The sequence below is a fragment of the Vicugna pacos genome, chromosome 1, assembly GCF_048564905.1.
Source record: "Vicugna pacos chromosome 1, VicPac4, whole genome shotgun sequence".
Lineage (NCBI taxonomy): Eukaryota > Metazoa > Chordata > Mammalia > Artiodactyla > Camelidae > Vicugna > Vicugna pacos.
Window position 1 is genome coordinate 16146433 of NC_132987.1, and position 15250 is coordinate 16161682.

Below are 15250 nucleotides of genomic sequence, written 5' to 3' on the forward strand. Positions count from 1 at the left end.
TCTAAAGCTTCTAGAATGAAACATGGGAGAAAATCATTGTGACCTTGGGTTAGGCAAGAGCAATAAAAATATTAATAAATTGGACTTCCTTCAAAATTAAAAACGATTGTTCTTCAAAGACACCATTCAAAAAATGAAGAGACACACTGGGAGAAAATATTTCCAGAACATTCTGATAAAGACCTCTATCCATAATATATAAAGAATATTTACAGCTCAATAATAAAAAAAGACTATCTAATTTTTTAAATGGGCAAAATATTTGAATAAACATTTAACTAAATTAGAGGTACAAACAGCAAATAGGTATATGAAAAGATGCTTTACATCGTTAGACATTAGGAAAATGTTAATTAAAACCACAGTGAGATTCACTACACAGTCACTGGAACACCTTAAATCACCAGTTGGCAGTAGTGTGGAGAAGCTGGAGCCTCCCCTCATACATTGGACTGATGGGGATGTAACATTATATAGCCTCTTTAGAAACATTCGGCAATTTCTTAAAAAGTTAAACATACACTTATTATATGAATCAGCAATTCCACTCCTAGGAATCTACCCAAGAGAAATGTTCACTCAAAGACTTGTACATGAAAGTTTATAGCAATATTATTCATGGTAGACCCAACCTGGAAATAATCCAAATATCCACTAAACTGGTAAACTGATAAAATACAGTATGTCCATATAATGGAATGCTGCTCAGCAATTAAAAAAAAAAAGGAATGAACTATTGACAAACATAACGATATGAGTGAATCTCAAGCCAGGGGAAGGAAGCTAGACAAAAAACTCAAGCCAGGGGAAGGAAGCTAGACAAAAAGAGCATATTCCAATTTGGTATGATTTCCATTTATGTAAAATTCTAGAAAACGTATGCTAATCAACAATGACAGAAAGCAAACCAGTAGGGAGGGCCGAGGTGGTTCTAAAGGAGAATGAGAACCTTTTGTAGGGGGATGGCTGTTTCATGATCTTGATTGTTGCGATGCTTTTACAGGTATATACAAAAGGCAAAATTTATTAATTGTACACTTTAAATATGAGCAATTTATTATATGACAATTACATCTCAATAAGTAAAAGAACTCCTAATACATGTAACAATATGGATGAATCTCAGAAATACCATGCTACATGAAAGAAGCCAGACACTAAAGACTACATATTATGTGATTCCATCTATGTGAAATTTCTAGAAAAGGCAAAATTATAGAACCAGAAAGCAGGTCAGTGGTTGTCTAGTTCCAGGATTGAGAGTAGAAAGTGAATGCAGACAGACGCAAGGGAGAGGAGGGACAGATGGAGAGATGAAAGTATTCTAAAATTGGATTGTGGCGACGGTTGCACAGTTGTAAAAATTTACTAAAGCACATTAAACACTTAAGATCAGTGAACTCTATGATATGTAAATTAAAGTTAAATTAAACTTTTTTAAAAGTGAGAGACAAAAGAAGTATAGCTTATTAAATTGGTAGTAATTTTTTAAAGATGGTATTAAATCAATGATGTTTGCATTCCTCCTGTGTACTAAGCATTACTGAATATGGGTGAGCACAGGCAGGGAGAAACAGGCAGGTGCAATTAAAATAGTGCCCGAACTGCTCTCACAGAAGCTGCAGGTTGTAGTAACACCTCACTCCAGGCTCACTATACAGTAGGACAAACACTTTCAGATATTGCTGGCAGAAGCAAATTGGCCCAGCCCGCCTGGAAATTAATTTGACGATATGTTGCAAAAGCCTGAATTTATGCCCTTTGACTCGCAATTCTAATTCTGGGTATCTATTGTAAATAATCAGGAATTTAGATAGAACTATTCTATCCAAATGATTGGCACTGGTCACAGGTAATTCTAAAATAAAAAATTCAAAGCAACACAAATGTACAATAATAGTTAAGTCATGGTATCCGTGTGTCATATAATGCAGACATTTAAATTTAGTGCTTGCACAAAAACATAACAGAAAAATGAGGGTTATAAAATTGTGATATAATCTCAGTATTAAAGATGTGTGTCTCTATCTGCACAAGCTAAATGGTAAGGCTCCAGAATATTAACTCTGGGTTATGGGATTGCAAGTAATTGGGCTTTTTATACTGTTCTGTAACTTACAAGATTTGTATAATGAGCATATATTATTTCCATAAACAGGAAAAAGTTATTTTTCCCCTTTAACTGTTGACATAGGTAATATGTATTCACTGAGTTAGAAAATAGAAATGAAAATCTTCACCTAAAATCCACCACTGAGAGACAGTCTGATTTATCATTTAGGAGTATATCCTTCTAGACATTTCTTTGCAAATAGATAAGTCATTTGTTTTACAAAAACAGAGTTTTATACTACATATTGGTTTGTAACCGGCATTAAAAGAAGGAAAAAAAAAGAGGTAACAGGTCTAAATAAACACTTAAGTTTGTTAGCCTAAAAAGATGAGAAGCTGATGGCAGCTAAAGAGAATAATTGGCTCAAGCAAAAGGCTTTTTCTAGTTGTGGTGGTGCTCAGAGAAGGAGCCAGTGTGTGGAAGGGAGAGACAGGAGACAAAGGGACGCAGACAGAAGGACAGGTGAGGGGTCACGAGAGGGAGAAGCAGAGACCAGCTGTGGTGAAATTCGACCAGTGTGTATGAGAGGCTTCTGCTGGACACCCTCTTCTCATGTTGTGGGAGATAAGCTAAGGGCTGCGCAGAACACATGTGGGTGACGAGGTCTCGAGGGGAGAGGAGCCTTCCGACAGCCGCAGCCTGCAGAGCGAGCACTAGAATGTCAACAAGCGAGGCCTGTTTACAGCTGTTAATAGCTGACCGCCATGGTTCCAAATTCCAGACCCAGAATTCCAAGGCTACACCACCAAGTGCTTCATCTCAAGAAGAATTACAAACAAGTCAGGGTGAGTTCGTCCAACAGAAATTACCAGACTCAAATATTAGAAAGGGAGGAAGAATGGGTAGTACCACGGAAAGGCAGAGGCTTAGGAGCCCGACGGATCTGGCTCTGCCTGCCACTCGCCAGCTGGGCGGGTTATCTGACTCCTGAGGCTCAGGTTCAGAAGATACCAGCAGCTACCTTCCAAGCTTGTGAGAACCTCATATACACAAACACCTGGCACGCAGGAGACACCTGACCAATCATAACTGTTACTGAAAGGTTAAAAGCCCAGAATTTGGAGTTAGACAGATTTATTAAATTCAAATCCTTGCTCTGTCACTTAGGCGTGCAAGCCTCAGTGGGGACACGCCTGCCACACGGGCCTCTTTAAGGATTAAATAAAACAATGTATATATTATATTTTGCCCTTAGGCATAGTGCCTGTGTGATCAATCAACAATGGCTGTTATTACTACCACGGCTGTGATACTGGCCACATTACATAACCTCTCTGAACCAGAATTCAGTCAGGTGTAACATTAGCATTCCACTGCCGACCTCGTCCCCTTCATTCCCAGAACACAGAACAAGGCACACGGTTGGCACACAGTAAATATCGGCTGCGTGAACAACAGGACTGTTCTCAGAACTAGAGATAATGTATATAATGTAACTAACAGCGTCTGGCATGTAAATTCTGGGGACAGTGGACCCATTGGTGATTCCACTGGAACATGGGCTCCTTTAGGGCAAAAGCACCATGTTTTACTCATCTGGTAACCCCAGCACCTGGCAGACTGTCGGGGATGTGACCTCAGAAGTTATTTACTGAGTGGCACAGAAGGCAGCAATAATGCAGAAGCTATCCTCACTACAAGGATAACTGCAGGAGCCCAGACAGCTTGACCCTCCAAAAACAACTTGAAATTCTCCAACTACTTTACCATCTAACATTATAGGTCGCCTTTGGGCAGTGCCTGTACCAGCTGATTCAAGGTAATGCTTTCAGTAAGTAACCTAGTAATGACTCCATATCTCAGTGATGTGAAAGAGGGCCGAGGGTACAGGAATGAGGCTGCAAACATTGTGAATTACTCCATCTAGCACACAACACGATCACAGCGTACAACAGCGTTTTGTATAAATTCAGCCAAGCTAATGAATGGTCACAGGGGAAACCAGAAAGACAGGCTACCAGTTACATAAACTTGTTCAACTAAATGTGTCACCTATATGGAAGTAACAGGTTATGACACCAGATTTGTTTAGAATTAACATTCTTACGATTTCTTCAGTAAGCTTAAAATGCCACAAAAATTGTTAAAAGCTGGCTAAAAGGTACTCCATGTTGCTTTCTTAAACTGGGACCTGCAATAATCAGAAACAAGCTTTTCTGCCAATCTGGCAAATACTTGATTGCCTCAGATTTTTAGTTAAGAGTCTCACATTATCTTAAAAATACTTTCTTACAGGATATTCTGGTACTTCACCAGTAGCTTTACATTTGATTAACCTAGATTGAGCACAATTTTCTTTTTTATTCTGAGTCTTTATCTGATTAGTAAAGATAGGCTTGCTGCAGAAAATGGAAAATATAAAGATATTAAAATCACCCTTGGTTCAGTCATCCAGGTATAACCATTATTTACACTTCGGTATATTTCCTTTCAATGCTTAATGTTACTAGTGTGTTCAAAAACATGACTTCTATTGGTGCAGGGTATTCTCTCAAGCAGTAACACATCCATTTTCCCTATCATTAGACATTTAGATAATTTAGAAGAACTGTTTTCTACTGAATGTTTTTAAAGGTGGCTTTTTCCTTTTTTTTTTTTTAAGTGAAAGGTTTATTTAGAGAGATACACACTCCACAGAGTGGGGTCTGTCTCAGAAGGGAAAACGGCTTAGGAGATAACACACTCCATACACAGAATGCGGGCCATCTCAGAAAGGTGAGAGGGAGAGAGATGGAGAGGTGTGGGGTGTTTAGTTTAAAGTAAAAGCAGATCCACACTCCATAGACAGAGTGCGGGCCGTCTCAGAATGCAAGAGAGAGAGCGAACCCCTTTATTTATATTAAATATAAACATACATTGAATTAGCCTTTGTAAGAGTTCTACCATTTACTTCAATCAGCACTGGAAAAAATAAGACACTGCAGGCAAAGAAGGCCACCCAAAACCCACTGGAGTGACCTTCCAGGAATGTATGCTAGTGAGAGTCAAGTCTGGAGTAAAGGCTTGTGAGGAGCTAAATGTCCTCAGTGAAGTGGGGAAGTTCAGCAAAGGAGCAGCAGTAATGAAGGTGGGGTACACGTGTATATGCTGGGGCATGAATTATAATCTTACAAGTAGAATAGTTCTGAGTCATTACTTTAATAGTGGTCAGTAAATAGGCTTTATTTGAACCTAAAGTTAATATATTTTAATTTTTCTGCATTCAACAAATCAATGCCCAATTTTAATTTACTTCAATAGATATTCACTGGTACCTACTTTGCCAGACACTGTGGTTGGTAATAAAAATGAATTAAACCCTGTCCCTCCCTTCAAGTTCATAATCAGAATATATCTAACCCAAATTTTTATACTATCTACATCCAAAACAGTAGCAGTTAACACAGATGGCTCATGACCCTAGAACTACAAGAGACCCTCAGCCATCAGAAATGAAGTGTGATCAAGTTTCTGAGGCAGGAGAGTAGGTGGTACATATTTGGAAACTTTAACAAAAATTGAAGCAAAAGATTTTTCTAGTCGTTGAATGGATCAAAAAAGAAATTCTTTGAACCGAGTATTTCAGTTAGTCCATTTTATATAAATGGCTTGAAACAGCTGTTCTTAAAACTATGAAGGTAAAATTCATCCTTTCCTATTTCGGAAGCATTATAGACTACAAATTAGAGAACTGTTTTATCATTTTATTCTATGTTTATAGCCACCATATATCTTAGATTTCTTTAGACAAGCCCTGAAACAAACACTCTATCCCTATGCCCCTGTAAATAGTGAGAATCCCAAACGTGAAATCAAGCCGCAGTTCCCAGACAGGACCCTGAAACTGCACACAGATTCCTTTTCAGACCACATATTTCTGCTAACTCCAGCTATCATACTTCCGTCCCGGGAATCTGCAGAACTAGCCTTAATTCTTTTGCCCAAAATTTGCTCATCTGAAAGGGGAAACTTACTTAGGGAAACATACTGCCTGTCATATTGCTAGCAAAAATACATGAACTATTGTTTTTTCCCTATGTTAACAATACTGTTAACTACTAAGGTAAAGAATTTGTTCTCAGTTTGATCCATAGAGTTTCTTAATAAACTGTGAACACTGGGTTCTGCTTTAATCCTCTGACTCCTGTACTCACTTAAAAGTGGCCAATTAACATAAAATAATCTTCATTTGATCCCAGAGGAATCCCAGTGACCTTCAAGTAAATCTGAAAGTGGTCATTTAGAAGGAATCAGTAAACACTCTCTCACCCTCAGGAATTCTTGGAGAACAGGATAAAGATTACGGTCTCACAGTTCTGACTTCAGTGACCTCAGGATGACTTCCACATTCTCACCACTTTACTAACCCCAGCCTTCCCCAACGACTCCACCCATCGTTTTGCAGGAGCATTAGGGCAACATTTTTCATTCAGCATGACCTTTTAAGCACCTGGTGCCAGACACTGTACTACAACCCAAGGAAAACAGTGAGTTACAAGATGGACATACTACAGCTGAGTGGGGATGACAGACATTTAATTATATAATTATGAAAAAAATTCACAGGGTAAACTGATAATGGAGAGAGGCTTGCAACTTAGGATGCTGAGGGAAGAATTTCATGAGAAGATGTTGAGAACCTATAAGTTGAGAAGGAAAACAGGCAAAAAGCAGGGAGCAAAAAAATGTTCTAGACAGAGGGAAAACTATGTGCCACGGCTCTGAGGAAGGAAACTCTGTTGTGTGTTAAAAGGCCAGTGTCGCTGGAGTATGGTAAGCAACAGAGGGAAATGTGGCTGGAAAGATGAGCAGGGGCCAGACCACGCCGGCCTAAGGAAGCTATTGAAGAGTTAAGCAAGGAAGTACTGTCACCCCACTTGGATTTCTTGAAGATTGCTCTGCTAGACTGGTGGAGGTGTAAGAGGAGAGGCCGGGAGTCATCCATAAGGAAGCCATTACAGGCATCTAAATAAGAGATGGTGGTGGCTGAGGCCCTGGGAATCGGGAACCTTTTAAGTGACATCTCAGACTAAAAGATGAGCGCAAGGTAACCAAAGGGAGAAGGGTACTGCAGGCCACTGGAAAACACGTAGCGGCATCAGGTCCCACGACCACAAACCGCTCTGACACTGTAAACAGTCTGGCATGGCCGTAGCAGAGGGTGTGCGACAGGAGCAGAGGCAGGAAGGCTAGCAGGTGAAAACCACTGCGGGGACCCGAGCAGGAAAGCAGAGTGCCCCGAACTTAGTCCGCGGCGATGAAGACACCACTGCGTCCATGTGGTGCTGAGCGTGGTGGGAGAGCCTGGCTGGATTTGAAGAGGGGAGGGGAGAGAAAAAGGGAACTTGGAAAAACTTCGGCTTATGGCTTTGAATGGGCAGATCATGGTGTTCACTACAACAGGGAGAGCCAGGGGTGTGGGAAGGACGGGCCCCAGTTTGTACATGCTGCCACACTGGAGGAGCCACACAGACAGCTGGATACATGGCATCTCCAGCTTAGAAAGAGGCTGAGGTTGGACATGTACACTGAGAAACCACAGGTGAACAAGTGGTGGATAAAATCATGAGAAAGACTGATTGCTCAAGGAAGCACAAAATGAAGGAAGTTAGTCCAGAACTCTGGGATGCACTGACACTGAAGGGGCAAGACTTAGAGCAGGGTTTCTCAAAAACAGCACTGATTGTCTTAAGCTGGGTAATTCTGTTGTGAGGCATTGTCTAGCACATTGTAGGATGTTTAGCAACATTTCTGGACTCTACCCACTAGATGCCAATAGGACCGACCCAGTTCCAACAATCAAGTATGTCTCCAAAAAAAACAGTGTCTCTCCAGACATTGCCAAATGTCCCCAGCAGCGGCCCTGGGGGGATGACCCCCAGTTGAGAACTACTGAATTAGGGTAAGAGGAGTCACCACGACACTGACAAAAGGACACTGACAAGGTTTTGAATAAACTCCTTCAATCCATAAGATTCCTCCAAAGTTTCTGTGTATATTACTGCTCTTAGTCCCTTGAAAGTACAGAATAAATGCAGGTGACATTCCACTACATCCAACCCATTGGGCATGGAATATTTTTAAGTACAAGAATGGATCATATCCATTGTTAGAAGTCCCATTTGTGGTATGAAGTTACAGTGGGGGGAAAATACGTATTCTTTTGTAAAAAAAAAAAATTCTATTCACAGGTTACACAAAAAAAATGTGACCCTGCCTCCCAGTATAGGATTAGTTTTCACCATTCTGCTTCAGTAAGCCCCTGCACTTTTCCATCATGAGAATGGCACCTTATATTTTCCAAGAGTTTCTGATTTATAGGCCCTGTCACCTAATCTCCATTCAACCCTTATAAGGGGAAGGAAATGCTAATAGTGGAGGAAACTGATGCAGAGGGGTTAAGTAACATGCCCAACGTCACATTTAAGTGACAAACTGAGATTAGAACCCGACTTTGGACTCCAGAGCCTATGCTCTAAGGCTAAACCACTTAACCACTATTCCAGATGGCCTCCGTTAACGGCTACAAGTGCTGTGAGGAAGGGAGTGGGTTCAGTCTTTTTCACCATTGTATTCCTAGCATTTGGCTCATGCTTAGCAACAGGAGCTCAAATATTTACTGAATGAGTCTCAGTTCAGACTTAACTCTTTAACTTATTCCCAGATCTGCATTGAGAGCTCGAAGACAGCAAGTTAGGTCACCAAGAGGAAGAAAGTGTCTTCCACTCTGGCAGGAAATAAGCAGCCAGTGTCTGACACTGCATTTCCAGAATTAACTTTTGAGAATTTTTTTGCCCAGAGATGGAGGCTGTACCATCAACCCTGCTTCACTTCCATTAAAGCAAAGAGAGGAGGGGAGAGTAGAAACTAAAGTTAAGTATGGAATATTTTTGCAAAAGGACAGTTGTAAATAATTCCTGATAGAATCATAAGCTAGAAAGTTTTCCAAATATCAAACGGGCTTAATACAAATTTAACATTCTCTACCCTCTATGAATAGTTGCCACCTACTGGGTATTCCTGCCTCTGCATAGTTTTCCTCACTAGCCAGTCTTGGTACCTTTTTGATAAAAGGCCTTTATGTCCAGAAATTTCTGCACAGATGAAGCCATCATTCCCACGAAGTAAAATGTTTTGTCATCCCTGCCTAAAGCCACCCTTAGCCGTAGCCTGGAGGGCATGGAACTCAGGGGATACAAATAACCTCTGCAGGGGGCATGAGCAGGTGAATAGGCTATGGAATTCTGCAAAGAATGGAAGGAAAACCATGAATGGGCTTTGGTTTGCTGTGTGTACACAGATGTATGTACATCTTAAATGTACTTCTTGGAAGCCATGGAAGCTATAAAGCAGTCTGAGAGGTGAGAAAGTCCCTCACTCTGCGTGGAAGCCACTTCATGAAAGCATTCGTGTAAAGCTCATACTTTCCAGACCTCATACCCTCCCTAACCTAGCATCCATCATGCTCTCATTCCCATCAAGGCCCCAACGGAAGGCTTGATACACTAGCACATTTTCAACATACTCTTAACGTTAACCTGAGCTTTAAGGAACAGGGAGAATGTGTTTTCTGTTCCAGAGCACTGTCTCTTCCAGGGCGGCTCAGCTGTTCTTAGCTGCCATTTAGCACCTCAGGGTACTTTGGCAAGTTGGTCTTCAGTCTCTAGTTTGCCATACTGACTTCTACCCAAACATTAAAACTTCTTTAAAAAAAAAAATCAGTAACTCACTTTTGCTTTGTTCTTTCAGCTCCTTTGAAGATTATGAAACAGAGGAACCTGCCTCTCCCTCTGAAATTGGAAACAAAGGCAATAAAATAGTAACCTCAAGCCTTCCAGAGAAGAGCGGCAAGCTTCAGTCAGTGGATGAAGGATAGCTGCCGACGTCTACATGAAAGGGAGATGCGTACTTTAAGTGTTTTTTTTTCTTGTGAAGAGATGCTCTAGTTTGCAAACTGCTTTTTAAAGACTTTGATTTCTGCAAATGTGTATCTGCAGTAGGGACTTTTAAATGTTTTTGAGCAATAGCTCTGGATACACATACTCAATTTGGGAGACTCCTCCAATTTGCCTCAAACCTCTTACAGAGCTTTTCCTCAGAAGCAAATATGGTATCTATCACCAGTCTGTGAATCAGCACTCTTCACCCCTGAATGTACCAAGGATCTCTTGGGGACAGTGCCAAGCACAGTTCTCTGCACAAAAGCAGGAGTTGCCTCTGTTGTCCAGCTTCCCTGAGGCCCATCAGGGCTCCCATGGAGCCCAGAAGAAACCTTCACTTGCAGAAAACTTGAGTCAGAAAATTCTGGAACTTGAAAAAGCAGTCAGGGCCTCCAGAACTCAATTAGTCCTGGTAATAAAAGCACTGCCAAAACATCTCAGAGACTTCTCTTAATTATATGTGTACTGGAGTTCAAAGATCTTGAACTTACTTGGTTTAATGTAATTTCACAATGACCTGCCAAACTGCTAGTCACTTTACATCCTCAGGTATTGTAACCACTAGGCCTTCCAACCTTGCTGGCAAGCTCTAAATAATCTTTCCTCATCCTTACTGTGGCTCTTATATAAAATCTGAAGAAAAACTTAATTGAATACAAGTACAGAATTTGACTCAGACTTTCCTTTTAACTCATCTAACATTTGTAGACTTACTGAATGATTTATTAATCTCCAAATTAGCTGATATCCCATCTACACTTCCTATCAGGCCTACTTGAAAACCTAAATATATATGAAAATTCCTAACTAGACATACTCCTTTTATCACTGAATATTAGAGAAGGCTAACAGGAAAGTCCTCAATATAAACATTTTCTTTGCTTCACGTTGAAAACAAACTACTCGAAATACTGCGTCGACCTCAGTATTTATCACAAAAATGGATGAGAACGGTGATGGCACCCATTTAAACAAAAAAAAACCTATTTCATTTTTACTATAGTGGTCATTATAAAATACACTTTTCAGCAAGCCACAATGCACCAAAATCCTGCAATATCCTTGAAGATAAAATTGAAAATAAACTATTTTAAAAAGATGGGAATTTCTGATAGTATAAGAAACCCCCAAGAAGCTTTTCAATATCCACCTGTCAAAGTCATCAAGTTTTCCCCTGGATTTTTTGTTTTAACCACAAGTCCTGAATGTCAGAATAGCTCCCTTTCTATCCCACATTGGTTCCCTTGCTGGTGTGAAGGCCAAACTTTGAAATAATCAAACCTTGGGCTACGGTAGGCAAAAAGTAGAGAAAAAGAGAATTTCAAAAATGCACCAACAACTGATAGTTACTGAGTTAGCGATCCTTCCTGTCTGTGTCCTCCCAGTTTCCTGTTATTATTTTACCTTCATGATCAGAACTGATCCTCCATGTAACTGTTACAGAAAGTGGTAACTATTAAACTTAGTTTCTGATAGTTCACAAAAGAATAAAAGCTTAAACATGACTACATATTTAGGAAACAATACATGCAATAACCAAAACACTGGTAAATCATTAGGATTAAAAGTATTTATGTGGTACATGAAATCTATCCCATCCAACCTTTACCAGGGAAGGGAAGCAATTTCTTCTTAAATTTCAGATAAAAATACTAAAAAGGTAATTTTTTTTAGAAGCCAGATATGGTTTAAATGTTTTATTAGTCATAATGATCTAAACTATTTCTAAGACTCGGCAAAATTCAATTTCTCAGTTTGTATTTTGGCTTTTTACATGGCTTTACTTTGTTTCTCTCTACCAAAGTCCTCTCACTTTCACTTTGGTCAGTATTTGGATTCAAAAGTCTAATTATTACAAAAGTACAGCTACCAATACCATTCCATTTAAGATAGGGCTCTTAATTTAGGTTACCCAAAGAATCAGATTTTCAGACAGAAGAATGTGTTTCATTGTATTCCCTTCTTAGAACTGAATGTAAGAAATGTAAATTCTGAGGAAAGATAGCATATAATTGACTTTCTGGTAACGAACGATCATGCTGAATATAATCATTACTACCCAAATGAAATTTCAAGTTGTTACAATATCCCAGGCTCCTTGATAAAAGTTGAGGGTTATGATCTTAGTGCTAGTCAATGAAAAATTAGTTTCACAGCGTAACATTAATTGCTAAGGTAATCAAACTAATAAAATTCTGTGTATTTTCCCTGCATCTTATCTATGTCATTGTGTACTGTTCAGACTGTTTATAAAACTCTAGATTGATCAAATGAGTTAAGTCATTTGCTCGACTTTTGGAAATGTTAAGGTGTGTTTGGGTGGAGAAGCCTGCATGATTTAACTATTTGTTTTTCCCTTTTTGCAAAACTAAATAAAGACAAATTGTCAAATATGAATCAGCGTTCACTAAGATAAGCACTACACACTTCTGGTTATAATCACACTTGCAATTCATTTTTGTTTGAAAGAGTAGCACTGTAAACAAGCTTGAGTTTCAAAGAGAGTAACTCTGAACCCCCCCCCCCAACAAGACTTTATAAAGAAAGATCTGGAAGAATAACACCTCATACTGAGCAGTGATTTCCTCTGAGGATAGGAATTTGGGAATTTGGCTTTGGGAATGAGAGGTTCACAGGGATCAAAGGAGACTTTAGCCTTATGAATAATATATTCTTTTAAAAGAATGTGTATTTGCTATTTGGGTATCTAAAACTTAATTTTTAAAAAAGGAGGGAGACAAAATACTACCCATGCATTAGATTCTGATACTGTACTTTGAACTTAATATTTTCTAAAGCATTTTATATTTGTTGCCTACAATATGGGAAAGGAAATTTTATTTTTCATCTGTTGTAAAATTTTAGCTTTTCTTCAGCAAGGCCTCCATAGAGTTGTCTTAAGAAAACTAAGAGCACAGTCAAGGAACTCTTTATCCTAGGACTGTATCAGACCTCTGCTTGGAGGTACAGACCTACGGAAAATCAAAAAGATACACTGTCAGCTCTAAAACTTCTGTCACCTAAGGTGATGATCATTGGATCATTTATGTTCATTAGAAGGACTCAAAAGAACAAGTTAAATGCTGTTATTGCTTTGGTGGTTTCAAATCCTGCTGAAGTAAACCCAGTTACTTCAGTAATAATTTCTCAGTCATCCTTTGTTAGCCACTGGTCAGCATTCCTAAAATAACTCATGGTATAAAGACAGACAATGTAGAAATCAAGGCACTGTAATTAATTACTCTTCCCCAAATGTATATAATATAGGCCATTCAGAGCATGCTATCCCGAACTCCTCAGTATTCTACAACATAGAATTAGAAAACTAACATTTATTGATAGATTTAAGGTGTAATACAGGTTTCCAAAAGTGTGGCAGTGAGAATACCAGCATAAAAAAGAGAAACTTGTGCTAAAAACAACCTGAATTCACCATTGGCAATATTACATAACAATCAAGGCCCTCACATACTAATGATTTCCACTTTGTCTATATTGCCAACCTCCCATGCATCAAAAAAACACAAAACTAAGATTATCAAACTTGGGAAGCAATAAAGTACTTTCGGAATTTTAAGATCATAATATTAGGAGAGTTTGGGAGATTTGCAAAATATACCCTAATCATCCATGTGTACAATCTCACTTCTAGTCATTTTTGCAGTGATCATTAGTAAATAAAGAACAGATTTACAAGATTATAGCAGGGCATCTGAGTTCAACACAAAACTGTTACAAACTTTAGGCGAATACATGTTTCATAAGACACTGCTAACACTTAGAGGAATTAAATAAAATTCCAAAACTTGGAAAGCAAATAAAGACAAGACAACTAAGAAGCATTTTCCACCATTTACTCTTGTTATCAAAAATAGTTCAACTCTTCTTGCAAAACAAAAACAAAATAGTACATACTGGACACATACATCACATTTTTCTTCCTATGGCTTTAGCCCACCCCCACCCCACCAAGAGAGACCAAAAAAAAAAAAAAAAAAGCCCAACAACAACGACGAAAACAACTACCTGACCACATTCACAGAAAATGACACCAAGATACACTACAAAACAGAAGGAGGTGTCATCTGCTCTGTGTCGAAAGGTTTCTTCTCCATGTCTTGTACTAGGTGAGTAACCATCATTGAACATGCTGTGTGCCAAATCAAAACAACTTCAACATATGTCAGATCTCACGAGAGATGGTGAACGTAGTAGAAACTGAAATTTTTCCAGCAGTATTTTTCTTTAAATAAGCACTGTCAAAGCAGCAACTCTTCCTTTAAATCATAAGGTCATTTCTTTACAACAACCTAGTCAGTCCTTGTTTTATCTGGGCTGTGCTCTTTCAAGCAACTGACTAGATTTCCCTTCAACAGAATGTTTGTGACTCACTTGTCTTCCCCATAAAAATTACAGGGAAGAAGTGCATTTAAACTGAAACGTAGTTTTGTGCTTTACATGCAAAAGAGTATTCTAAAGAAAATCCTCCTAGCCTCAAACCTACTTAAATGCACAGGCTTCATAAAAGGCATTTTTATCAGACCTCCATAAAGAAGCCTCCACAACAAATAGCACCCTAAAAAAAAGAAAAGAAAAAAGAGCATATTCAAAATAAAATCTGTGGCAAACTATTAGAGGAAACAAAAATCAAAGAAGTGGCCAATAGCAATAGGTATAATGCATAAATCTGGATAAGTTTTGGAGCATCATTCCAAAATTTTAAATAAATCCCAATTTCTAAGTAAAACATTTTTTATAATTTTTAAAAAATTCTGTCACATACTATAGTCTAAATTCAATTATCTTCAGAATAAAACTGCTCTTCTCCACTTCATTTATCTAATTAGAACATTGCTCAAAGTGATGGAAGCATTTAGTTTTTTTTTCCTAGAAAGGAGTCAGACTTAACTAAAAATGGGCATCAACTCAGAAGTTCTGTGGCATAAACAGCTAAACATCTGCAGTCTGACAGAATTTCAGTTTGTTCACTTTTTAAAAGACAGATTTCTTCAACATTCTAATGAGGGGCAAATTTTCTTTCATAATACTGCTGATTTAAGAACTGCTACATACACCAGTAGCCAATTTTCATGATCAGAAATGGTATTATGTCACCACAAAGGTTGAGCTGGACACATGAGCTTTTCAACAGGAGAAACATCAGTGGCAATGTGAAGGTAGCACTGAGGCTCCTGAACAAACTAATGGCTACTTTTTC

At 38.8% G+C, this 15250-nt stretch overlaps 1 protein-coding gene across 2 annotated transcripts in view; it reads left to right on the forward strand.

Moving 5' to 3' along the window:
* The window catches only part of PPP2R3A (protein phosphatase 2 regulatory subunit B''alpha), a 151587-nt gene extending 141120 nt beyond the window's left edge, over positions 1–10467 (forward strand). For both annotated transcript variants that reach the window (XM_072956262.1, XM_072956313.1), the window contains one exon: positions 9842–10467. In XM_072956262.1, the coding sequence (XP_072812363.1) occupies positions 9842–9968 (127 nt within the window). In that variant the 3' untranslated portion in view covers positions 9969–10467. The remainder of the gene's footprint in view (positions 1–9841) is intronic.
* The last annotated feature ends 4783 nt before the right edge of the window (positions 10468–15250 follow it).